The following is a 27030-nucleotide window of genomic DNA, read 5'->3' as shown; positions in this document are numbered from 1 at the left end:
TTGTAGTCCAAGCTCTCTGCAGTTAGTTTTGCCATTGTGGAAACATGCGCTCTTTAAATTAACCTTGTCGATGCTCTTGTTGTGTTGTCTGAACTGTAGTGCCCTGTGTTTTGCTTCTGTCTGTGGATTCTGTTGCTCCTGGGACATTTCCTGAAAAAGAGAGTTGTGAGAATACACGGCTCTTAAGAACGCTCCAGGGTCTGCTCGAGGGTTGGTGCAAGCAGTAGGGGATGTGAGGGTGAGAGAGGGATCCGCTGGCCCTCAGCGCATTTCCTTTTCAATGAAATGAAAAAGGCTGACTATCGGCAACGGTACCACAAAAAACTCCACAACAAACTAAAAAACATACTGTAAACAAAAATACGGCAAGGGAAATTTACCGGAGAGCAGTGGCGACCCTACTGTGTTACAACAGATCCTGCTGCACCGCATCTCTCAGTTGCAGTTTGGCTCATCTTAACAGAATTATTTTCAGCGAGGCGCAGGTGGAAGATTTAGGACAGTGTCACGCTCACCTGCTCGTCATCCCAAAGCCTGGGAAGTATTTACCAAGTGGATGCGGGGGCTGCCTTTCTGAGGAGCTCAGCGTCCGCAATCCCTGTTAGTCTCCATGGAAATGCTCCATGCTCAGGTCATTAGCGAGCAGCTACTTTACTTACGGGTGCCTGCACTGCGCTACGCTCCTCACACGGCTGCTTGGCTTAGCGTGGAAAGCAATCACACTGGAAAGACAAAAGCTTATTTTCCTTTGGATGGCTGCAAAAGCAAATCTCTTCTGCCTCAGGACCTCGCAGAGCTCCTCGGCAAGGGCATGTTTCAACCTATTACCAGCAATGCAGCAGCGTTGGCTATGGGGGCTGCAACCAAGGGTTTCTCCCTAATGGAAAGATAATAGCGTGTTTCTGGTTTCTTTCTGTGGAAAGACACCATTAGACAGAGAGCATAAAGAGGTTTAGCCCTAGGTGGAGGCTGCAGGAAGTTCTTAGCAGCTGAAAGCCAAGGGGATTATGGTAGAAATGGTCGGGCAAGCAGAACTACAGCAAGATGACCAACACCCTCTAAAAATGCTCGTACTATTTGCATTTGTGGTACCAGTAGGAAAATGGTGAGCTACTGAAAAGCAACCAGCAATAAAAATGGTCCTTTACCCAGGGTGACCTAGTTAACTTTTTCCACAGGAGGAGGAAGAGGCTGTTCCTAACTTGGCCACCTGTTTGTCCTCTTTCTTCAGCTGAAGCTCAGCATGAGTTTTTAGCCTGGGTGCACCTCATTCTGCCCTCTGCATGGGCAGCTACGCAAGAGAAACCGAAACATCCACTTGGAGCGGCATGACAGAAAGCTCAACGGTACTCCAGATCAAACTGACACGGAAAAAAAATCCCTTTATATTTGGCTAACTTGTTTTTCTGTTACTGGGAGGCTTCCAGTGGCACCTTGTGAAACCTGCTGGGTTATGCACCGAGGAGAGCCCACCCCTCTTAGTGCAGTGAGAGCTCATAGCACTCGCCTTCAGCTCCACGTCAAACAACTAACAGCAAAATAGAGTGAAATAAATTTTTACTGACTCCTTAAAATCAAAAAGACCATTTCCCACCCCCGCCCTGTTGAATGGGAGTGATGCTATAGTTTAGTGATGCTGACTGAAAGGCTAAACAAGAGCATAAGGACTTATGAAGCATTTCAAAATGGTGAAATAAAATTATATAAGCGTCTAACAAAATATGGGTCAGATTGTCCTGACTTGCCTCACTTTTAAACCAACGGGACCACCCCCTCATGAGAAACTGTATGGCTGTGCGCTATATTTTGCCTCGTTCCCTTCTTGGAAGCAGTAAAGTAGGCTGCTATCATTACTCCAGGAAAAATAAGCCTGCGTCTCCAGCGCTCTCGGAGGTCATGGCAGAGCTTTCATTATGAAACTAATGCAGACTTTAGCTGGTTTGTGATTTCATGGCAAACTCATTATTCACTGCGTGTTCCTAAAAAGGCGATCAAACTTTCTGAGTGAGTCAGGGAGCCGTTGTTAGCAAACACAGGGCTGATTCACTGAGCCGCATGTCATGTGCACGCTGACAGCCTCCCAGCCCCGACTGTCCCCGAGCGGCCTCTCCTGCCCATTCAGCCGGAGATTGCACAGCAGGACCTCGCAGCTCTCCGCAGGAGACAGCACTGACACCTCCATGCGCTGAGAGACAGCACTGCTAAATTCTGCTGCAGCCACACAGCCTGACCCAGCTGCCAGGGCTTCCTCCCGAGTCCCAGAGGATGAGGACTGACACCAGAAGGCGCAGCCCTGCTTTGCCCCAGCGGCCAGCCATGCGAAGCAGGGGTGGGGAACCAGGCGTGGGAAGCCACGGTGGGCACAACTAGACTGTTTTTGTAAGAAACGTGGAGGTACCAGGTGGCTGGGGGATGACCGAGCTGGTCAGCAATCCCAGGGGATGCGGCCGTGCATTCACAGAAAAAGGTGGATACTGACTGCTCCAGCTGGAAGGAAGGGGATGTGCATCTCACAGGCGCTTTCCCAAAACCGACACTGACAGTATCTATACTGTCACTTAGTCCAAGGTCAAGAGAAATCGATTCAAACTTCAAGATTACTCCAATTAAGATGATGAAAAAGCATCTCTTAACCAAAAATGCCCATGTTTTAATTGCATAATACACTGTGCTACCAATTGATGGAAGCCTGGGAAGCTCCCAGGGCCACGTACTGACACCACAACTGCTTAAATGCAATGCTATTGCATTTACAGGTAGGTTGTGTCTGAAGTGCATCTGGGTTTCCTAAGAGGGGCATTGGCATTTAACCAGTTTTTTTAGACTTAATCATCTGCTAAAATTGAGTGACAGCTTTTCCTTGGTCCTTAACTCTTTAATCAAAAGTTCTTTGTAGTGCTCTGTGTGGGGGATGCTTTCATTTATGAACACAGCAGTTATATCAAGGTAAACTAGGTACTGGAGCACAGGCTGCCTGCCCTCCCTCCATTGAAGCTTGCTCGCAAGCTTGAGTTACTCACAATGTGATTCATAGCAGGTAAAACACATTATGCATTCATTTTTAATCAAGTTATTTCTTCACATAAATAAGCTGCTGTGACTAAACATTAGGGAAGCACTAAAAATGCAAAGCTGTAAAGAAAACTGCTGAGAATCATTATGACACTAGGCTGTACCTATATTATTTACCATCCTCCTTCACTTTTATCATTGTTTCTCTTTTGCCTTACCTCTGAGCTAAAAGTTCTCGGGCGTAGGGACTGTGTCTCACTGCTGCACCCCATCTCCTCCCTACCTCTTGGCCTCTGGTCCCCTACTCCTCCACCTCAGCCGCTTGTTCCCATTGCTGGCACTAGTGCTGAGTAGCCAGGTGGCCAACCTCATCAAGGAATTGAGCTGCTTAAAAACAAATCACCAGTTTTGTTGGTTGAGTTTTCAGCTGACTCTGTTCCCTGACTGGGTTCATTGTGCGGCTACAACAAATGCTAATGGTGGCAAGACCAAGTGCCCAGGAGCCAGGGGAAGGGTCAAGGGCAGACCGCCCCTGTCAGCAGCACAGCTCATGTATCCAGATTAAAGTGTCTGTGCAACAATGGCCCAAAAAGTGCCCAGGAACTGCTCGCATCCTTCCAGCAATAAAGGACACCCCGTAGATTTGCACCACTGTACAGTTACAGTTTTAAAAGCAACAGCAGTAACGACAGCTAGAAGATTTACAATGGTAGTCTTATGCGGCTCAAAGGCAGGGTTTGGACAGAGTGCACCAAAGTCATTTGATAAAGTCATTAGGTGAAGCTGCACTGAAATGAGTGGCAAAGAATTTGGCCACAGCGGCCTCTGAGTGAGGGAAGCTTCCTTTCTTTCTCCCAGGAACCTGTTAGGGTGATTTTAGTGCTTTCAAGAGTTCAGGGTGTGGAGTTTGAACCAGTACAGTCAGGTTCTCCGAAGGAGATGACTTCAAAAACTCAATTACTTATGCATATGCTGCCAAAACGCTCTCTTGTCATGTGGATTTCTCTTAGGCCACTTAAGAGTACACTTTTGCAAATGTATCTCAAATTATTATGCTGGCATGGAGGATGCTCTGCAGTAATTACCTGCATTACAGAAAGAAGTCAAAAGATCATAAATTAACTTGGTTACAAAGTGTACGGGAAAGGATACCATCTATGTATGAAAACAGTGTGATGGGTAATTTGCATTACAGTACCAGATCACTCAGAGCACACTGTCTTCATTCTTCAATATAAAGTATTCTGCGTTACTGTGTCAAGGTGACAAAACTAGAGTCACTTGACAAAACGTTACAGAGCATTTCTTCCACTATCAGTTACTACACCATCTTCTTTTTGTTACTACACACTGCGTTTTTGGTTGTTTGAATTACTTCTGTGAATATCACCACAATATAATCTATTGCCTCATTCAGCATTTACCTTTGAGTTGACGGGCTCAACTTGGCCAAAAAAGTAGCTACGTTTCATCAGATGGTTTTAGTTTATGCCTTTAGGCCAGAGAAGGACTTACAATTTTTTTGGAGGTGTCTTTTCTAGAAACAAACGCTAGACTTGTCTTCCAGCCAGGTAGTGCAACACAGGGACAGAGATATATTAGAGATTTTATTTTTTACAGAGGTATGATACCTGGCTTTTATTTTTTTGTCTTTTTAAAAGAAATTTATTGCTAAAAGAATGGTTTATCAGTGTTCCCCGCTGAGTGAATTGAAACTCGTAATTTCTGAAAGAAGCCTGAAGACGCCTGAAGTTCACGCCTTACCCCAAGCCCAGATGCAGTAACACAGTTCAGTAGGGAAGCAGAGCAGCACATGTAGGAGGGGCACGATTGCATTCACCCCTCTTGTTCTGAACTACCCTGGGGCTGTCATTTCCATTCAAACAACTTTCCTCCTCATTAAAAAAAATTAAAAATCATATATGGCTTGGTGTACCACTATCTAGTGAAGACCTTAAACACGTGCGGTACCTTTGAACATATATACAAGCTTAATGAAATCATTTAATCAATGGGATTGCAAACAGGCTTAAAAGTTTGTATGCTTTGCCTGATTAGGACTAAGGGAATGGGCCCTTGAGGAAACCAGATGGAGATATGATTAGTTTTATTAAGTGTTGATCCAGCTGCTGTATTTATATTCCTCTTATTTATATGAACGATATTTGTCCAAGCATCTGAATACAAAATAGGAACCTTCATTTGTTGTAGGCACCGTTGCCACCTGAGTTTGATTAAGATGGAAGTAAAAATTCAGTCATAATAATGAAACAGCACTGGCTGGCTGGACCAGGCAATATCTTCTGTTTGTGGATGAATTAAACAGTATTTGTTATCAGTAGTGTCAATGCAGAAATCTGTATAATCAGTGCACAAAGTAGGAAAAACAAAAGTCTTTTCTTTTCCTATTGCGAAGTACCAGAGATACTGACCTTGTAATACAGAGGACTACAACACAGATGATAGCAATCTGGATGGTTCCAATCACAGCTGCTATTAAGACATACTGAAATCGTACTGGACCTGGAACCACATATAAAACGCTGTAGTCCTTTTTTTCACAGTGTTGTCCAGTATAGCCGGCATCACATCTGAAACAAAAAATATTTTTTCCAGTTATACTTGCTGCTTTCAAAGAATGCCAAAAAAAAAATTATACCTGAAAAAAAATCAGTGGCCTAAGCATAAGCTTATGTGGGCTTTTTTCAGGATGGTCCCACTCTAAGAGAGAACTGATGCCTCCTTGACCTCTCAGAGGGAAGACTTCAGGTCCTCAGCATCACCATTGTCTCTACTGCTACAGTGTCAGGAGGTGCCCGGGGCCTGGGACTTGCCTAGCATCAAGTGGAACTACTTGCACTTTGTGATGAGAATCCATTTAGTTCCTTGCACAACGTATTTTAGATTTCTCCCTTTCTTTGGGAAGGTGGGGGAGGGTGAAAAGCCATCAAGTTGTGGCTCCTTATGCAGATTACCCCTAAGGAGGTGATAAGCAATCATCCAAGCTCCGTATGAAATGTGATTAGATGTTCTTGAAAATGGATACATCATTTACATTTTGTCTGGCTGCTATAAAAAACCCTCTGTTGATGCTGCAACCATCCACCCCAATGCCGCCTGCTGTGCTGCTCACCAGTTCCCATCCTGCAGCCTGACATCTCCCTTCTGTGATTTTGGGGAACAAACAGTGGTTTTCCCATTTTAGCTCTTGCCCTGTTTCCCCTAAAAAGTCCAAGCAAGAAGATGTGAAAATCCAGGTCAATGGTAGCAGCAACCATAAGAGACCGAGCCAGATTGTCTGGGCTCCTCTCAGAAGTGTTAGTGGGGCACTAACCCTGATGGGTTAAGGCTTGAACTTCCACCCTTTTCCTCTCCTGCATTCCCACAGCAGCCAGCAGCTTGAGAAAAGGACATTTTCCAGTTGAATGGAGAATGCAGCATCTGCAAAGAGCAAAACATGCCCTGGCTGTCTGTGGGAGCTGGGAGAAATTGGCTTGAGGATCTGCCCTGGTCTAGTCTGAATCTTTGCTCCCCCAGTCCAACGTCCCGGGAAAATGGTGCTTCATGTGTAAGAGTCCTTTTCTTCGCCACCAGGCCGCTGGTTGGACTTCAGAAGTGATATCCCCATCTCTGCAGGGCGGCATTCACTGCAGAAACACATGCTTTCACTATTACTCCTCCTCCCTGCCCTAACCTCCTCCAGAGCCACCTCCCGTACAAAGGAGCCACCTTCCCCCCCCGCCCGCTGCCCCATGAGCATCACCCCTGTCACAGCAGGGCAATATCCCTGGTGGCACTCCTTCAGACTGAGGAGGCTACCTAGCAGCTGCCTGAGTGCTTGTGAAGTGCTTTTAAAAATATAACTAAATATAGCTGTAGGTTACTGAATGTTTTTACAATCAATTAACGTTGTGCATAACTCAATACACTTTTGCCACATAAAACGAGGACTTTGTTGAATAATTTAAGTCTAATGGGTTTTGTAGCACAAAGGGCCATGGTCACCATTATTTTCCATAGTTTATCAAGACTAAGAGCTATTGTAAGTTGCTATATTCATGTGTGCAGCCTTTCCTTCTTAGTAGGAGAAGGGTTACCTGCAAGACGGTTCCAGCATGTTAGTGGAGTGCTCACACTTGCCGTGCATGCAGAAGCCATTGTAATGCTCTGGACAAGGGATGTAGATCCCTCTTGCACTTTCTTCCAGTTTATTTGCATTCTCTGTGAACACAGGTGAAGGGAACATTAGCCTGACAGTGCAGGATAAGGTGAAATGATGGAAAGAACTCAAAGTATAAAAGAAAGGAAAATTAGAAGAATAGGATGTGAAAGATGTTGTTTATGGGAAGAAAGAGCAAAGGTTTGCACCTTGAAATAGGCAGGCTGATGCAAAGCAAAGTTTTGCAAGGTTTTCTGTTGTTCTCTTGCATATCTAATTCCTGTAAAGCTACAGCAAATGAAACACAAGAAAAAATAATTTGACTATTCAAAGACTTATTACAGAATAGCTCATGAGGAATGCTTGATCATTTCTATTATCCTCTATGGGCTGTCTCCTCACACCCAGGCAAGGCTAGGAGGAAGACTCTGGACATTTGCATGTAATATACCATCACAATATATTTGGTACTTCAATACAACGTATTCAGAAAGATAATTCTATGCTGAAGTAGAGGAGAAGGAGTCCAGAGCTTAAGTTTATCATCAGTGCTGCATGCCCGTGCCCCAGAGCCCGCTGGCCTCCTCCCCATCCCACACTATGGGAACCTTTAAACTAGTTTGACCTTTTGTGCTTTCTTCTGCAGCTGTTAAATAGCCACTGAGACTGCAAATCCTGGAAAATACTTCCCTCCACTTAGCCAGGAAAATGGGGGCTTCATTTAGTTTTGAAACAGGTATGTGCTCAACCTTTACATCATGGGCTGAAATGCAGAGTGTTACTTGCAATAAACTCACATGAATTTTGTAGACCACCGAGGTGTTAATTAATCTGGGTAATTTTGGCAAATTCTTCCATTTAACCAATACTTACAATATCTCAAATGGTAAAAATCCTTTTTCTTTGATAGTATCATCTAGGCACAATTAATTAAAAACAAGAAAAAAATCTCATGATAGATGTCTGAGGAAATGTAGCTTGCACACAAATAAGTTGAAGCATTTGTATTCTCCAAAGGAAGTCCCTGAGTGTTATGAAACAATTGCAATTTGTGTTCTGCCTCCAAGCCAGTCATGCCGGCAGTAGGTATGCTTAGGTATTATCCCACCTTTGGGAAAAGTGTGTGCAGCAGATCCAAGATTCAGATTTTCATAATGAATTTCTTTCCTGTCACTGCTGTCCAAGGAGAGTTTTAAGAGTCTCTAACAACTTGCACTAATAAAGTTGGTTATATTGTCCTTATGTTAAAACAGGCGAGGACAAGCTCCCAGCAAACAAGAATGACAAGGCAACCTCTACATCCCTTTAGGCAGCATTAACTTCTCTTTTGTTGTTAGGACTTTCACGACATTTCAGCATGAGTGCTAAATTCTCTTCTTGGGAAAGACAAAGAGACCAGGGATGAAGAGATGGGAGGCAGCAGTGCTAGACTTATGTCACAGCCCCAGCTCTGTTTTCTCTTAACCTCAGGAAAAAAAATTGCAGCAAACATGAAAGCACAGCCTGTGAAGTCATAAACCTAATAAACAGTACTTAATTTTGATCTTTTTTATTAAAGGGAGGAAATTTCATTCATGTGCTTCCATGAGATACTCCAGCTTGTAGGTCCCCAGGGAGGTACAATTGGCACTGGCCTTCTGGACTACTTGCCATACATATAGTCAGCTTTCTGTGAGGCTACCTCTGCACTACAGACTGCTAGTGCATGTTTTTAAAGGCATGTATGCTGAAGACGAATCCGTCTGCCTCTCCTGGCCCCCTGCTTACACTGGGACACCTGTGCGAGGCTGCCATGAAGGCTGCACATCACAGCGCAGTGACGATTCCTGGGCTTGGGGCTGACAGCTGTTTCTGGGATGGCACAGATAGGACGGATTGACAGGAGGCATGTTGTAGGCATGGTGTAACCTCCTTCGAGAGCTTGCCCAGGAATTCCTGCTGCTGGAAAGAGGAGCAGCAGAAGATCCATTTGGTTTGGCGCTAAACAGTTTTGGCTACTTATCACCCCCTAGGGGAGGCACCGGCTACCAGCACATGAAATATATACATACAGAGAGTTATTATTCCACCAGGACTTCATGTATATTCCTTTTTTCCACCTGGAAATCTTCCCGGAACAGAAAAATCATGTGTGACATATGCCAGCTATCAATGGACTTGCCCAGTGCACACAGGTAGATCCCGATGTGCTCAGGACTTGTTGGACTCCATACACGTGTAGTGATCATCTGTGCACCATGCCCAATGGCTGCCGGGTGTGCTGGACCTCTGCTATGGTCCACATTCAAATGTATTTCTGCCCAGGAAACTGCAGCAAGAAATATGGGTTCCTTATTAATACACATTTTTTCTATTGTGGGATATATATTATGCTATTTCCTTCAAATCTTCCATTATCAAGAGGAAGTTTGCTTCCTTTCTGAAGAACAGGAGCCTGCTCTGCATGTCTGTGTGTTTGTGTATCTCTGATCCTTCCTTCTCAGGTACCGAGACATCTCTGTGATGTCCGTGTGCCACCAACAACCAGCGTGAGAATCCCTCCTCTCTCAGACGAGGCAGCAGCGTTGCTAAAACGGTAGGATACCATTTGGTTTCTTTTTTTTTTCAAAGGCACGCTTCAAGATGGTGATGGAAATTGTTACTTTCAGGACAGACTAATCTGCTTGGACTTGAAAGGGGGACCAGGACCTCTCCCAGGCTTGCAGATGCTCTCACTGTGTGTAGGCTGTAGGGCTGGTAAAAAGAGGAATGATTTTTCCTCCTCCTGCAATCATGTGGGTAGAAACCGTGTTTTCTTTAAAAAGGTCTCTAGCATACTTTAAAGCAAATCTAGGATCCTGCAGAACTTGCAGTTACACCTCTAAGTGTAATGTTATGATAGAAAATGCTTTACTGAATCAAAAATGAGATGGCCCAAGCTTTGCTAGTGTTTCATAGGATAAACACTTCATATGGGAACGCTTGTCATCTGGCTTGGAAGAAACCACAAAACTTAAGACACGAATTGTCTGTAGGCCCTTATTTTGACTGATGGCTGCTCTAAAAGAGTTAGGGATTGAACAAAAAGGCGGAAAGGTGGAAAAAACTTGTATTTATTTTGATGTGCCATTTTGGTCGTTTGAAAGACAGACCACAATGACAGCATTGTTTACTTCAGACAAAGAAGTTCCCCTCCTTTTCCAGCACGTTTGAATTAACCCCTCCAAAATTCCCCAGCCTAAAAAACCAAGTTATTTTTCTTATTACACAAAACATCTTTTCTGATTCAAAATAGAGACCCAAACACCAAGATATGCTTTAAAAGTTCCTTCATTTTAAAAGTTCCTTCATGTTAAAACTGACTGCTCTCATTCCTGAAGGATCTGAGCACTTTCAAGTAATCCAGCCATCAATGAGGTACTAACTATCATGAATGCATCACAGGGTTTACATCACTACGAAACAAGAGCTATACGTAATTTCTAAAAAGAGAGGGTATGAATAAAAACCAAGTTTAAATCATGAATCAAAAAAGAATCAGAAAAGTACAAAGTTCAAAAAAGCAAAACTAAATGAAATAAATTCAGACTTTCTCCCTTATTATAATTTTGGATTATTTATAAATTCAGTACTGGAGGCAATCCTCACTAATCAGGTTATAGTATCACCAAATTAGGGAGCTCCTCTACCACGTCAACCTTACACCTACAGAGAGCAAAGCTGAAATACAAAGTTACCCATTTTTTTCCAAGTGCAACAGATCAGTATTCGTAGAGCAACAATACAGACGAAATTCATAGTCAGATTTCAGTAAAGCTAAATTCAGTAGCTCCTCTTCAAACATTAAACTTGCTGCACTGTTATTGGCAACTATGCATGAAAGTTTTATTTGCACCAAAAAGACAGATTTGTACCTTTTTGTGATGGCTAGAATTTGAGACAGAAGCTATAAAGCCTAAAGATAAAAACTGGAATGACTGGGTCAGTCTCTCCTATCTCTGTATGAATGTAATTCCTGCCACATTTCTCAAAATGCTTCCTCTTTTCATTCTAAAAAGAAATACACCCTCACCCTCCAGATCAACTGTATTCAGAAAGCTTTTTGCTGAAACATTTTTCTGATAGAAAACATCTCTTTGATGAAGCCAACATCTTTTGCATTTCTGCAACATTTTTTGCATCTTTAGCCTAACATGACATTTCATATTGTTCACATCTTTTGTTAGTGCCAGAACATGACATGATAGCCTATCATATAAGATATACTAGTCAAAACAGATTATTTTTAAATGCATTGAGGCCAGATGCTACTTTGTGTAGACTGAAACAGCTTATCATCTTGCTTTCTAGAAGAGCCTCCCAGTTGAACACTTGCTCTCCAACCCTTCTGTGGATGGCAGGGAGATGCCGAGACGATGAGCTATTTCGCTGGGGTAAGAAATTAGATCTTTAAAAGTTATCCAGTGTGACTAACCACCCACTCAGTGATCTTGCTTTTGCTGATGGATTATCTTCTGAAATGTTAAATAAATTATTTAAAGCGATCTTGTCTAAATTCCTTAATATCTATGCTTGTTCCTGTCCTCTGTTAAGAAGCAGTGGAGGAATTATTTCAAATATATTTTGTATTCTTTTTATTTTAATTTCTGGATTAACTATGCCTTTGCTTCAAAGTTTCTGGAAGCTGAATGTGCACCATTAGGACACTCAGGTAAATATCTCAGTGAAGGTTGAAATTCAACAGCCGAAACAGTCTGGCCGCTTGCAGGACCCGACTGCAAGGAATGAGAACAATGCAGCCAGCTTCTTCTCTGGGCAGCCCTCACCGGTTCCCAGCTCCCATCTGAACTAGCGTGGAGCTTCTGTTACACAACTGAACATGTGGAGTAGCGCCACCGACGAACAAATGAATCCATTAGTGTCCTTGATGAGGATTATATGAAGTACTGCCTGGAGTGCCCAGAAAATTCTTTCCAGACATAAGTTCAAGCAATCCACTTTGGAGAAATTCAGTAAAAATCCAGGCAAAAATAGGATTCTTATGTCCAAAAATTGACTGCCAGGCACTTAACGATCAGTTCTGCAGGGCCGATAATTCTGTTGTTCTTTAAAGTGAGACTTTCTAGGTGATTTTAGGCAAGCAAAGTAGAGGGCCACAGCCTGTATACTCTCATTTTAGCATTTTCACTGTTGTACAGTGTGTACTGTTGGAGCTCATGGAACTAATAACTGATCATATGAGAAAATATTGGCTCACGTACACTGTGTACCTTGTGTACAGTCATCACTGGACCAAGGGAGGTCTTGCAAATACACGTATATATATCATCACACAACACATATCACAACAAACACACATATGTATCATCAAATAAGGGATGGAATGCTGAATCATGTGCAGCAAAAGCTATTTTGATACCTATCTCATTGGAAACAGTGGTTAAGGAGAATTGACTTACATAATAATTTAATCTTTTAATACTGCTGAGGTCAGTCAACTTCGCAGCTGAAAGCTCTCACTGATATTGAGGTAGTGACTCCTTACACATCACATTTTCAGAGGATTTATGAAGGGGAAAAGGGATTCTTGGGTCAAATGTATGTTCTTAACCTTCCCAACCCCTCTTAGAAGTGTGTCCCCCCCAGCACTTTTACCTCGTTGGCAGCTCTCCCAAGGATATGCTGTAGAGCATAGCACTGGGAACTTAACAAAGCTCTTTTGCTCTGCATGGTAGAGACTTGGTGTGGCAATTCGTATTTGAAATCAAAATAAAGGTCCAGAGAGTATCAGCCTGTGGAACAAAGGTAGAGGATGCCCTGAGTTTTGTGGAAGAGCTTTGGTGATTGACTGGGGGTGGGAATCTGAATCCTGTGGATGAACCTAGGGACAGTCTATGTTACTCATCTGCAGTCTTCACAGAGTCAGCAGCTGCTGCTCTTCTGGAGGAAGAGGGAACTTCTTTTATTGATGATCTGGATAAGGGGATTGAGTGCACCCTCAGTAAGTTTGCAGATGACACCAAACCAGGTGGGAGTGTTGATCTGTTTGAGGGTCGGCAGGCTCTACAGAGGGACCTGGACAGGTTGGATCAATGGGCCAAGGCCAACGAGATGAGGTTTAATAAGGCCAAGTGCCGGGTCCTGCATTTCGGTCACAACAACCCCAGGCAACGCTACAGGCTTGGGGAAGAGTGGCTGGAAAGCTGCCCAGCAGAACAGGACCTGGGGGTGTTGGTGGACAGCCGGCTTAACATGAGCCAGCAGTGTGCCCAGGTGGCCAAGAAAGCCAATGGCATCCTGGCCTGTATCAGGAATAGCGTGGCCAGCAGGAGCAGGGCAGTGATGGTGCCTTTGTACTCGGCACTGGTGAGGCCTCAGCTCGAGGGCTGTGTTCAGTTCTGGGCCCCTCACTACAGGAAGGACATTGAGCTGCTGGAGCGTGTCCAGAGGAGAGCCACCAAGCTGGTGAGGGATCTAGAGAAAAAGTCATATGAGGAGAGGCTGAGGGAACTGGGCATGTTTAGTTTGGAGAAGAGGAGGCTGAGGGGGGACCTCATTGCCCTCTACAACTACCTAAAAGGAGGTTGTAGAGAGGTGGGTGTTGGACACTTCTCGCAAGGGAATAATGACAGGACCAGAGGAAATGGTCTGAAGTTGGGGCAGGGGAGGTTTAGATTAGATATTAGGAAGAATTACTTTACTGAGAGAGTGGTCAGGCACTGGAACAGCCTGCCCAGGGAGGTGGTGGAGTCGCCATCCCTGGAGGTATTTAAGAAACGCGTAGACATGGCACTTCAGGGCATGCTCTAGTGCCCGAGATTGATTGTTTGTGTCTGTTTGTTGGTGGTGTGGTGTGTGGTTGTGGGCGTTTGTTTTGGTTTGGTTTTGGTGTTTGGTGTTCTGGGATTTTTTTGGGGTTTTTTTGGGTTTGGTGGTGTTTTGTTTGGTTTTTTTTTTTTTTTTGTTGGTTGGACTCGATGATCTCAAAGGTCCCATCCAACCAAAAATATTCTGTGATTCCTCAGCCCAGCCTTGTTTGCAGCATCTGCAGAGGTTCAAAGATGCCTCTACAAAGTCGGGAGGAATGGGGTGGTAATGGTGTTGCTCCTTATGAAAATGCAGAATTGCTTTAGCAGGCTAGCATCTAACAAGAATTAAGGTCCCACAGCAACTTAGGAGGATGAAGTCCTGAAGTAGGCTTCCTACTAATGAAGAACCGTGCTGATAAATCCCAGCTCAGACCCAGCTCTAAAGAGAGAAAAGGGATTTCTCACGAGTCTTTGCTCAACAACTCCAGACACCTTGCCCTTGACAAAGGTGCCAGCAGCCACGCTGCCATCAACCACCACAGCCATACCTTGTCATTAACAGCTGCTCAGATCTGACCTATTAATTATCTTGACACAGTATGTCCTCCTCTTTTAAAACCTTTAATACCTTGCTCTTGATCTTACAGAGTATCTCTTTTCAATGAAGAAAATGTGTGCAAGCAACTCGCCTGAAAAGCACCGTTTGGGTGGGCGTTGGAGCGACGATTCAGAAGGAAGCGCTTGCTGCCGCTCGGGGGGGAGCTCAACAGCCCACTCTCCCTGAGAGCTAGTGGAAAGTGAGACACCAAATGTCAGCTGAAAACGTCTGGCACCACTCTGTTGCAGCCCCAGCCTAAATTCATCCTGCAGCCACTCCAAGTACGAACTTCAAGCCAGTCTTTCTACATAAACTGCACAAAAAATACCATCCCCATATTAGCTATTTTACCAAGAGCAAAAAAAGAAATGGAACTTTGTGAATTAAATTACATTCACTTCTTTTCTCAGGCACAAAATAGGCTTGCTCAACACAGTAATTTATTAATTTTAAATGCCCCTATGCAAATGAGTTCCCTGGAATAAGATAACATCCACTTTCCTTTTTAAAAATAATCTAGTGCTTTTTATGTTTGAAATGATGGCAAGATGTCCTAGTGCATTTGGAAAAAAATATTGTGCTCTGTCTTTTGCAGCAATGTATTGTAATTATTCAGCCTGCTGCCATAATTAATAATAGAAACCAATGAATTAAGACACTAATAATCCCCAGATGTTCAAATGGAGAACAAAATACTTTCAGCTTGTCAGCATATATATGTGGGCTATGCTATATATGTTAAAGCTATCTCTGAACATTTGAAATTGAGAAGCGCTTTTATTTCCGACATCTGTGAACACATCTTCCTCATTTGAGAAACTTGAGAATAATTTTCCTGCACATAACAAGACCATTTGTCTACTCAAAACTAAACGTAACCTGTTTTTTTTTTTTACTCTCATTTGTTTTTTCAGTGGCCACAGTCCACCTGTACTCACTGGCTAGGCACAGATGCCTTACCCTAGAGACTGACAGACTCCTAGCAGCCAAGGCTCCTCCGAAAATAGCACAGCAATACAAGTACACGCCAGCAACCATTGCTAACACGTCTGAAGAGGAACACCCTGCCATATTAGCCAGGCTCAAAGAGAAAAGAAAGAAACACCGTGTGGGCTAACATGTTGCTTTGAACCAACGTTTTCTCAGTGTTCAGGCGCTCACACGAGGCACAACTCCTACCTGGGTTTCATTCAGGGAGGTAAAGCCCAGACCAGGCTGTTGTCTCACCTTGTCTGACCTCTGCTTCCCCACCACCGCATTTCATCCACTGACCCCTACCGAGGCCGCCGGTAAAAGCAGCTGTCACTGCTGTTTAAAGCGGATGCTGTACACTTGATTTGAGGACATCAAGAGGTGACGCACTGACCTCTTCCTTCAGCAGCTTCATGAAGCGGTTCATCGCTGCCTGTGATCGGCACCTGCCTGCTCCCCAGTCTGTAGACTGGAAAGGTCTTCAGCTTCCCGTGTCGTCTCTGTGTTAGCTGTCACAAGGTCACCTCTCAATACTTTTGTGGATAAACTACACAGACGGAGCTCTTTAAGGTCGCTGCCACAGGGGCAGGTCTCGAGGCCTGCGATCACTGCTACGGATGTGATTTAATGATGTGGGGCCGTATTGTGGATTTATCAAAGACCTGGGTAAAGGGGCCCTTACAGTTTGTGCTTCCTTTTTTTGTTCCAGGATTGAATAAATCTGCGTTAACCCCATTCCTAGAATAGATTAAATCCCTCTTTGTGCTAACTCAGCTAGTCTTTGTTTTTGGCAGGCCGCTGATGTTTCCTTCACTCAGATCCCCCTGTCTAAGAGAGATGCTGCTGTCCCCATGGGAGCAGCTTCCTCCCCCTTTGGAAACCAGCCACGTCAAGGAATAAAGACGTAGTTTTTCTCCTGACGTATGATCTCCTTAGGCAGCTCATGACAGAGTCCTTAGAGAACGAGTTAACCTTATTATTATTTTAATTGCGTTGAAAAAAAGTTGGTGTCAGTTTAGAGATTTGTGAGGTTCCCTCCATGCTTGAAGGCAGAGGGGCGAATGCTGTATCCATCACACACAGCAGGGCACGAGCAGAGCGGGTGTCACCCCTCTGTGAGAAATTCCTCCCAATGGCTCGGCTGCTGGCTCACTTTCCTTCCCATCCGCCTCTCCTCAAGCTCCTCATTAGTGCCAGTGCTGGAGGTGGTCAAAAACCAACAGTGGGAACCAGACCAAGGCTCCTCTCTATGTCCTCTCCTCTGAAAAAGCATGCCTGAGGGTTGCAAATTACTCTTTAATACCAGATTAAAGAGAGATAGAAATACCATTCCAGTTTGTGGATGTTAGTGGCAGCAGATGCTTATTTATATGACCAAATCGTGTTTCCTTCAGAGCAGGCATGCATAGATCTACAGAACGAGGCAGAGGGTGGCTAGAGGGATGCTGACAAGGAAGCATCTCTATGCCCAGCACTATCTTCTGGGGCACAGGAGCCAGATCATCGTCCCTACTGCACAGCCCCGTGCAGCACGCACAAACACACGCTTCTCCCTAGCAGCAAAATCAAACAGCAGCTATTCATAACTGTTCCCGGTCTAACGCGAAGCGACACAGCAATATTGGTTAACTTAGTTAAGTGGTGATTAAGGAACAAAACTCCCTGAACTTGACCGAGTGGTGTCCTGCTGTTTCTGCTTTGTGTGTTACTATGCAATTTCTACATCAAAGCAGCCTTGCTAGTGCAGCACTCGGAGAGTGGCTTATTTATATGTAGATGCAGCTATATGACATTTCCAAATGCCATACATTTGCATATGAAGGTCCCACTTTCCCCCCTCCCCACCCTTCGAGTAAACAGAGTCTGCAGTGACTCCAAATCAGAGCTTTCACTCAATTGGAGCTTTCTCCATCCTTCTTAAGAAGCTTAAAAAACCCTCAAACATCTCATTTTCATAACTTGGCAACCTTGGCTATCAATAGTGTCTATGGACAGGTCTTTTGATTTATAGCTGTACCTTTGATACCAAACCGAGCGCAGAGAGCAAAACTGTGCGACCTTAAGATTTCATGTGAAATGGCTACAGCTAATCTGCAATACAAATCGATATCTGCGAATAGGCCTCGGACATGTGATGGAAGCTTGTGGTCATCCTAAAAAAGACTGTGGGTCACATTCATTAGAGCTATGAAGACGGTATTGATTTTTGTCACTGCTCTTTCACATGAAAGCAAGAGCAGGAGCTTGTTGCAAGAGCTGCCAGGGAGCTCCAAAACGGCAAACCTAACACGAAACCACAACCTTACGTAACGCCGGGAAAGCCAAGTGGACATTATATATTCAGCTTTCTTGTCACAGAAAGATAAGGCTGAAGCAGATGGTATGTGGGCAAAGTTTCAACCTGAATACATTGCCTTCTAAAAACCGACAGCGCTAGGAAATCATCCCAATTTTGTGGCATGAGGCGGATGAACACGTTACCTGCCCAGCACAGAGCCGCCCGATGCGAGGCCTCGAGGTACGTGTTACGGAGGAGCTGGAAGAGCTTCCCGTTGGCAACGGGTGTATGGAAAAACAACGATTCTCAACGCCTCTCCTGTACCACCTAGAGCGAGTAGGGGGAATTATGTATAATACACAGATTGAGCCCCGTTCTTGTACACATTTGTGCTGGGATGCGCAGCCAAGGGCGTAAGCTGAAGGAAGCAGTCTTTTGGCATCACCGGGTGGTGTGGGAGTGCTGATGGCATGTGGAGAGGACAGTGCAGTCACCAGGAATCAGCTGTCCCCCTCTCTCGTAGCTCAGCCCTACTCCATGGCTGTGAGCAGACCTCCTCCACATCCCTGCCTGCCCCCTGGGTGGGCAAACACCGAGGTGAGGACGAACCACTCCCTTGAGCCCCTTCTCCGCCTGCTGTTAGAGGACCGCGACAGGCACTTCCCGACTGTGACAACAGGCACAACAACCCCCCAGGAGTCACTTTTAAGCATCACTGCGCTCTTAGCTTATGGAGTTTCACCCATCTGCTGCTGCATTTCTAAAGGACTTCATCCCCCCTGCTGACTGGTAGATAGCATCAAATATGACAAATGGGGTGAGGTGCCAGAAAGCTGATAAATACTTTTGATATGGCCCTAAAAATAGTGAAGGGATATTTGTACCTTTCTGACACTTCTCCAAGAGTAGATGGATATGCATGACCTAAGTTTTAAGACGAGTGTCAAGAATATTGATGTGTGGAGGGAGCAAGATCGTTTCACTGGCACCGCCCTGGGGGACAGTCGCATGACTAACGATGTTTCCCGACTCCCAGCCCGGGGAGGGCTGCACTTTCGCTGCCCATCCAGAAAAAAAGGGTTCTGGTTGCCAGTTCAGCTCTGCCCACCCAGAATGTATCTCTTCCTCTGTGGCAATGATTAAGTGGGAGAAACAGGGTGCAAGTGCTCTCTGTGTCTGGTAGAACTTTTCATGGCTGGATGGCACATGGCTCACACTAGGGCAAGCTGTGACCTCTGTACGGCTCTGAAGGACTACGTAGGACTTAAACTGTCTGAGGTCTTATTTCATAAACACAATGGGGTAAAACACGCAGCATGGTTCTGATGGAAGAAAATGATAGACTGGGTAAGAGCTATAAACAATAATTTTGGTACAGATTTGTTCTGGAGGACTAGTAAAACAGGGCATTGTAGTGCCCCAAGTTATAGCCCAGCAATTGCTGCCAGGCTAACTTGTGCTCCTTATGTGATCAAGCCTGGTGTGTTTCTGAAGGCACACCCTATAAATTTAACTCAGGATTTCTGAACCATCTCTGGAAATGTGGAAGTCAAACCCAGTTTTTTCCTTCCCTACAATAATGTAGACTCCAAAGGTCTCAAATTCACACATGCGATCCCAGTGTCCTGAAGTTACTCCCTCTTTGGCACCTGTGCAGGTGGCTGGCAAGAATTTAAGTACTGATGCAACTGGTGGCTCTTCCAGTTTTTAAGGACTACATTGATAAAAATTGCTTTTAAGCAATTTTACTGTGGATTAAGAAAGCACATTCTCATGTTTGTATGGAGATTCACTTATCATCTGTATCTGCCTGACTATATTAAGAGGAACATGCACATCTTATGTAATGTGAAGCTGCGTTTGCCATCAATCCTTGCCCTCTCTCTTCAGCTATGTGAGTGGCTTTTACTGGCAGAAAGATTGGGCAGGCAATCAATGAAACAAAACAGGAGCTTCATTTTGAGAAACTGCTGCAAATAAAAGTGCACCCTAATCCAATTACCAGGCTGTCCCCTAATTTCCAATAGGAACTCCAGATCTGAATGGATTGTTTTCTGCGGAGATCAATGGATGGCAAGAAGCAGTAGTGGAAAAGGTCTCTGACTTATTTTTAGGACTGCCAGCATGACGTTACGAGAATTTACTTTTTGGTTGCATGCTTCAAACAAACTCAAAAAATTACAACTGAAAGCAAGTATGAATGGCAAAACTGTCAGAGAGATTTGATGGAAGATACAGAGATGGAAAGGTTACTCAGGTACGTGACAGCATGGACAAGTAGGTCAGGGACGTCATTTTGGCCACAAGGCGTTTCCTTCAGTCTTTTTGATGACCTGAAGGTTATACAGCCACAGTTTTGCTCTAATTTTTGATTACTAAAAGCAGTCTTTTTTTCCGTTTTTTTTTTTTTGGTGGGGGGGGCGGGGCGCAAGTCAGTAAGGTGCTGCCGAGCTGGAGCATGACACCCATTTGGCTCCCTTCCCTCCTTTCTTTTTTTCCAAGGTAGCATCTGTGCTTGTAAAAATATGCTACCCAAGAGAATTCATCCAGAAAACTGAAGAAAGAGCTGCAGAATTTGGGGGAAGTGTGTGTAAGAAAACAGAAGACTGAATTAAAAATACGTAAATCCCATATACGGTATTTTTGAATGCTTCCTGAATCCCGTGCCTGGCAAATCCCTTGCGCATATCTTGGTTATTTTAGTTGCCAGAAGATGACTCTGAATGGTATGTGACTACTCAGAGATATGTCTGTTCTTGGCTAAAAGAATGGTCTCAGCCATGCTCTTCACTGCTTTTGTTTGGGCTATTCAGGCAAGTAAATACATTTTACTGGCATGTTGCAAAACTGTGATCACCTCTCCGTAGGAAGCAAAGCATTACACTTGCTGAGGGATGAATTGTGCTCAGTTTGCCTCTGTGTTTACTCACCTGTCTCCCCTGAGTGCTGCATTGTGAGACTGCGATGGTAATGGGTCCACACAGTCTGCAACTTTGCTTTATGTATCTGCCTAGTTCTATTGTTAAAATCTTTTGTGGCTGCTCAGAGGATCAGTTTTTAGCAGACTATACGTTAGAAATTCCTACTTGGTAATCAGGACTTCCCATGCCTGAAGCTGGAAAGGTATCCCTTGCTATTCCCAATTTTAAGTGTAGGAGAAAAAGGTAAAACAATATAAAATGCCACTGCAGCAAAACCTGCTATATTCTCTTACCTAATTTACCAAAGATACACTTTGTTTCCCACCTGTCACGAAACTGTCATGTGCAATAGCAGGACAAAGCCGAAACCTCTGCATGCTTTTGGTTTTGCAACAAAAGGGTCCAATCCTGCCATACAAATTTAAGTTTTTTTTGTCTGTTACTCAAAGGTGTACATGCCAAAGGTCTGACAGGCAATAGCTGGTCTCTGAGATCGGGAGAGGACACCACCCAACCCTGCAGAACACCCTTTGTGCCTATCAGTAGCTCCCAGAGCTGAAAGAGACGCCTCCAGGGCATGGAACTGAAGACACTGTTAGGGAGCCACCACCTCTCCTTGTCTGATGATTGCAAACTCTTCAGAAGCACAATGTCCTTGAAGTGACTTCTCCATGGACCCAGTTCAGACTCTGCCTCCTGAAATAAGCCAACTGCAGAAAGGGTCTGGTTGCCTTGTGGCGTCATCTCCCATCAAACTCTTCTCCTCAGATCCCATGGCTCCCCCCACCTCTACATGTCAATGTATTTTGGCATGACAGGACACAATGCGAGTGAGGAGCCTGTCCTGCTATTTATTTCCAAAAAGAGCAGAATAGCTTCTCTACACCACAGAGGTCTGAGATTCATCACTGGTCACACAGCCCATTTTGAAACACAGCCAGAAAAGTATATTAAGAACATCTTTTTTAGAAACGAATACCTGCATTTACTATTTTTATACGCCTGCACCCATTATTATTGTCTTACGGAAGTGCCACAGAAGTGAGCTGTAGAGATGGCATTTGTGTAAATAAAGGGTTTGGTATTTTATCTCAGCACTCACTCCTAGAGCTAATATTCAAAGTGGGAGAAGCTGAATGGAAAAGAAAAGGCAATTTTGGGAAATGGAAAATTTACCAAGAATAAAAATGGATGAGAAAGCCGTACAGAGAAATCACGAAGCCATTAAACTCAATGGCCATTCTCCCACTAGCTTCAGCAAGGCCAGAATTTTACCTACTGCCTCTTTAAATCTTATTCACTCTTATAACAGTATTTTAAACCAAACAGCTGACATCCTTCTGCCCAGCCAAGGCCCTTTAAATCACTGAAATGCAGGATGGAAAAAAATCCGCAGTGCCAGATGTGTCTAAAAACAGTCACAGTCCTTGTTGAGGCAATCTGCAGAGGAAAATGTTTAGCATATATTATGCCTGACAAAATACTAATAGTTTATCAATCAGTTTTGATATTATAGACTAATAACAAGCTCTTCCATGGCTATTTCATTTGCAGAGCACAGAGACAGGCTAGACTTATGCTACTTGATTTTAGAACAGTGTTTTTTATTTAATCCTTTCCCATCCTAGCTAGATGGAAGTACACTTCCATTATCAAATGAAATTGTAAATTAAATACCCTGGGGAGGGGGTGCTTTTGATGTATACCCGACACAGCTTTAAACCACAGACAAAATAAAAGAGGGAGATTAAAACCATGGTGAGGGTTTTAATTTTTTTTTTTTCTCCAGAAAAATATTTTGCCATTATGTAATGCTGTCTAAAATGACTAAGGCTGGTGATAGCAGCAGTAGGCAAAGAAGTGCATTTTGATTTAGTGCTGATAACATTCTGAAATGCACTGCCATTGAAATAGCACATTTCGTTTACAGCTGTTATATTTATGGGAAGAGAGTTTCACGCTCACCTAATGCTCATGGGTACATGGTAACGTGACAGTCCAAATGTGTAAGAAGTCACCTTGCTAAACAGGTACATGCTGTGTTTCAAATCGGAGTTTTTAAGAGGGCTTCCACTTGCTCAGTGGTACAGATGTGCCAAGGTTGGGTTTCTCCCAAATGCAGAGAAAAGCTTCTATGGAAAGAAGCAGTGGAGATGGTATAGCTGATATTCAAAATGCTGCATCTCCCACAGCATTTCCTACTGCCTGTAACTCATTTCCGTTTTCTTTAAGTAACAATTTTCTGTCACTAGTGGTTTCAGTGTCTCATCCACTAAATGTTAAGAAATACAAAAAGAACAGGTATATTGCATTGCTTGAACAATCAGTGCAAGATACAGCATTAGCAGGCATATTCAATGAAAAGAAGTGGAAGCATCAGCTAAGTGAAAATGATGCAGCAAGGTATTTGTCTGCTTTTACTTTCTGTACTCAACTCTATTAAACTAGGCAAAAAATTGCTACTTGTCTCCATGTAGTCTAATTCTGAAGGTCTATTAAAAATAAATACACCAGCTCTTTCTTTTCTTCCCCAACCCTATTTCTTTTCACTCTACCAGATGCATTTATACTTCCTGAGTATAGGTGAAAGCCTTTGTTATCTTAAGGCTCAGGTTACCATTTCAGGTGTCTAAATGATCAAATTATCTTGTGTTTGTATAGTAATTTGACATGATGATATTCCTTCTAGAAAAGATGATGTTTCAGTCAGTTCTTAGTAGCAACTTTCCTTACTATACAACTTATTTATTACAACTGTCATATGCTTTCATCTCATGATATTTTGATATCTAATATTTCATAAAGAATGCCAAAACATCCCATGAAACAAAATTCTGAAGAAATTCAGTTCTATGAATATTTTAAAATTTTTTTTTAACATTTCAGACTAGATCAAACACAAATATTTAAATGTTGATGTTTCCTGAAAACGGATACTCTAGCATCTCATTATAACTTTAACTCTCAAATCCTTGGGAAGGCTCTGTAATTCAGAGATTTTAGGCCTAAAATAGGGCTGCTAGGCATAAAAATACACCATGGTACTCCTTAATATCCAGTTCAAACTAGTGTCGATGGCAAACAACTGTGCCCATCTCAAACAGCATCCTTCAAGGATGACGCCTGAGCTAATCAAAGCACCTGGAGAAAGGGTGGAAGGGTGGGAAACAAGGCCGAGCGAAATTCCTCCCCAAATCCAGACAACAGGATTAATTTTCCCAGCCTATTCCTTGGGGAAGATTGACAGAGTCTTGTCTCAAATACTTTTTTTACTTTATTTTCTTGTAGGGGAAGCAGGGGAGTTGAGAAGGGAAAGAAGATGCTATCAAGAGGGAAATGCCTTCTTTGAGATGTCGAAAGGCCAAAGACAGTTGGCATCTGCCATCTTCCTGGCATGCAGATAAAGTGCAAGGAGTTACAGACTGGTACCTAAAACAGCACCACAGCTGACACAGGGTGAAACCCAGTCATCGTGGCAGAGTATCAGAAGAGTCACATGTGTCACCACCTTGCATCACAGTAAGCCTCAGACTGTACCTACACACTTCCGCTGGTCGTAAGGGAGAATCAGGCTATACGGTTTTTCTAGAGCCCAAAGGGAGAAGAATCTAAGCTTCTCTGTGACTTCTGACATGAAGTGGGTTTGGGGCTGTCTGCAGTAAATTTAAGTACAAATCTGTAAAAGCCACTTTGTGGCTGGACTCTTTCTGCATTGTTAGATGGAGTTAATATAGAGCCATGTCATTTAATCCTGGTATATCTCAAAAGAGGGGCCTCCAAGTAGTGAGCATCTCATCTAAGAAGTGGCAAAGTTAAAATATTAACTAGGTGCCACAATGTGATTCCGTCAGATATAAAATCACCTGGTTTTGATAACTGTAAATTCTTTCACAATAGGGCACCTGCATGCTCTGCAGGGCCAAGTATTATGGTGCATATTCCATATGGTCAAGGCACTGAACAGTGGTTGTAGACCATGCTGCTGGATCTTCATTTCCATAAACCTCTGAAAACAAAGGCTGGGAAAAATAAATTCTGGGAGTGACTTTAATTAGAGCATAACAACTGCAAACGGTGAACGTGTTTTTCCAAGGGTCCCTTCCTGCATTCATTTCTTCTGGGTATTCCTTGCCATTAGAGGTCCTATTTAGAAGGAAGGTATCTGGTTGATGACAGCTTGAGAAATCAGGCACATTTCAAGTTGTGTTGAGTTTTAGGGATCACATTTTTATGTGTAAGCAGGAAAGTGTCTTTTTTTTTCCTGCAAGCTCTCCCTCCCTTTGAGCTTATTCATCTTACTGATCAAAACGCAGATACTGAGCAGAGGACAAAAAGATCAGCGGGTACTGAAAGGCTCAGATTTGCTCAGGAAGATGGGTTTCTATGCTCCAAATAAGACAAAACATATGTAAACGATACACGATCTGTTTATGGACTGGGACACAAAAAGAAGAATCTGTAGGAACACCTGCGTGAGCTCAGGTCTGCTCATCTCTACTGCACACACAATTTCTGGTTTTATCCACACCTTTAACAGAACAAAATGTTACAGAAGACTGCTTACGTGATAGTATAAGGGAAAAAAACAACCAGTAAGGTACACAGTCTTGGGGAAGCAGAAGAAGTGAGAGCCAGTGTTTGGAGCAAGCTTTATGAATTTTGCACAGTTCTGATGGAAACCCCAGATGGAAAAATATACATACATTACAAACTCCACCCCAAATCTTGATGAAGCTTTACACCTGAATTCATTTCCAGGACTTAAATACTTCAACGACTCTGACAACAGTAAAATAGCCTGGTCTGATTCTCTATTTTTCAGGCTGCCCATGCCATTATTGGTGTTACAAGTTCGTACTTGTTTTTCCTGTTTGTTTCCTACAGATCAAATTCTTAGCCTGGACATAGTGAATTTTCAGGCTACCAAGCTTCTACGCAAATCAAATAGCTTGCTTTATAGTGTTCACTCACAACATTACTGAATTTGTTCATTATGGGACGAAAGCACAAATGAATTCTGCAACTTTTGATTCACATTCATTAGTGACTAAATTAAGGGCTAAGCTTTAAAGGCACAAATGGAAATGCTCTTTTTCCTTGAGCTACATCAGTCTAGGTAAAGAGATGTCTAGCAGTTCACCTGAGACCTAATTTAAGTTTTAATGCTAACAATTACAGGTTCCATGAGCATGACACTGGGAAATCATAAGTAATGAAAAGGCACAATTTCTCTCATTATAAAACCACAAAAAAACAGAAATCCAAAAAAACAAGTCCCATTTTACCAAGCTTAGTGTATGCAATTCAAAGTTAAAGGAGAACTCTCATAAAAAGTGAGGTATTCTCTTGAGGCTAGCAGATTAAATGAGCAATATTTCTCTCTCCCTATTGCTGGTTTTTAAAATCTCCATAAGCCTGTTTTCATTTTGCATGCTCCTCAGGAAAAGACTGTTTGGAGCAAGTGCTGTTAAATCACACGGTGCGGCGCGGCGTGGCACTCCAGAGTGCTGCAGCTTCCGTCCTGGCATGGGACTTGTTTGTGAGGCTCCTACGTGACCTCCACCTCAGCGTGTCTCTCTCATCTCCCCCCAACAATTACATAGATTTTAGTAAGATGGAGCCTAGCAAGATCTAAAGATACCTTTGAGAATGTTCTATAGAAGAAAAACATTTAGGGTAGCTTACATTGCAGCACCCACCACTAGACAATTGCATTAATGCCCTGGTTTCTCATATTTTAGAAATAAAGCATCCAGGCCTCAGAAAAATGCTGGGGTGGGATTTCCCACACTCCACCTTTAGAATCTCAGGGGTTAAATTACAAACAGAAGCAGCTGCAATTTTTCATTTAAAAAAGCACCCAGGACAAGTGAAGGCTTGGGGGCCAAGTGTGTGGCTGGGGCTGACAGTGCTGGCTACTCAGAGTCTAGATCAGAAGTAGCTGACAGTACGATTTATTAACCTACCAGCTGGCCTCTATCTCTACTTTTTAAATTTTCTTCTGGATATCAACAACAGTGGGGGAGTTGCAAGGCAGCGGAAGGGCTGGAGACCGCTGTGCTACCAGAGTACGGTGATCCCTCTCTCGCCTTTAAAAATCACTCAGAAGAACCCCAGAATAGGAATATTTTCTTACCTGTGCTTTATAGCACTCCATAAATTAAACTAAGATACACGCAGTTACTATTTCTGAGCAAATGCTGTTACTTTCCACAATGATAAACTTGAGCTTGATTTTGGAAACCTCCAGGTTCCATGCAATGAGCCGAGACACTTCCTCTGTTCTACTTTTCAAAGCTTTT

The 27030-nt window shown here is 43.4% G+C and overlaps 1 protein-coding gene across 1 annotated transcript in view; it reads right to left on the bottom strand.

Moving 5' to 3' along the window:
- Positions 1-27030, bottom strand: part of TMEFF2 (transmembrane protein with EGF like and two follistatin like domains 2) — a 132234-nt gene that overhangs the window by 441 nt on the left and 104763 nt on the right. The window contains exons 8-10 of the mRNA XM_074145983.1: positions 7110-7233; positions 5445-5603; positions 64-150 (exon numbers count right to left, since the gene is read on the bottom strand). Coding sequence (XP_074002084.1) covers positions 64-150; positions 5445-5603; positions 7110-7233 — 370 coding nt within the window. The remainder of the gene's footprint in view (positions 1-63; positions 151-5444; positions 5604-7109; positions 7234-27030) is intronic.

The sequence above is a fragment of the Numenius arquata genome, chromosome 3 (genome assembly GCF_964106895.1).
Source record: "Numenius arquata chromosome 3, bNumArq3.hap1.1, whole genome shotgun sequence".
Lineage (NCBI taxonomy): Eukaryota > Metazoa > Chordata > Aves > Charadriiformes > Scolopacidae > Numenius > Numenius arquata.
Note: the sequence above shows the minus strand (reverse complement) of the source record. Positions and strands in the feature narration are given on the sequence as shown.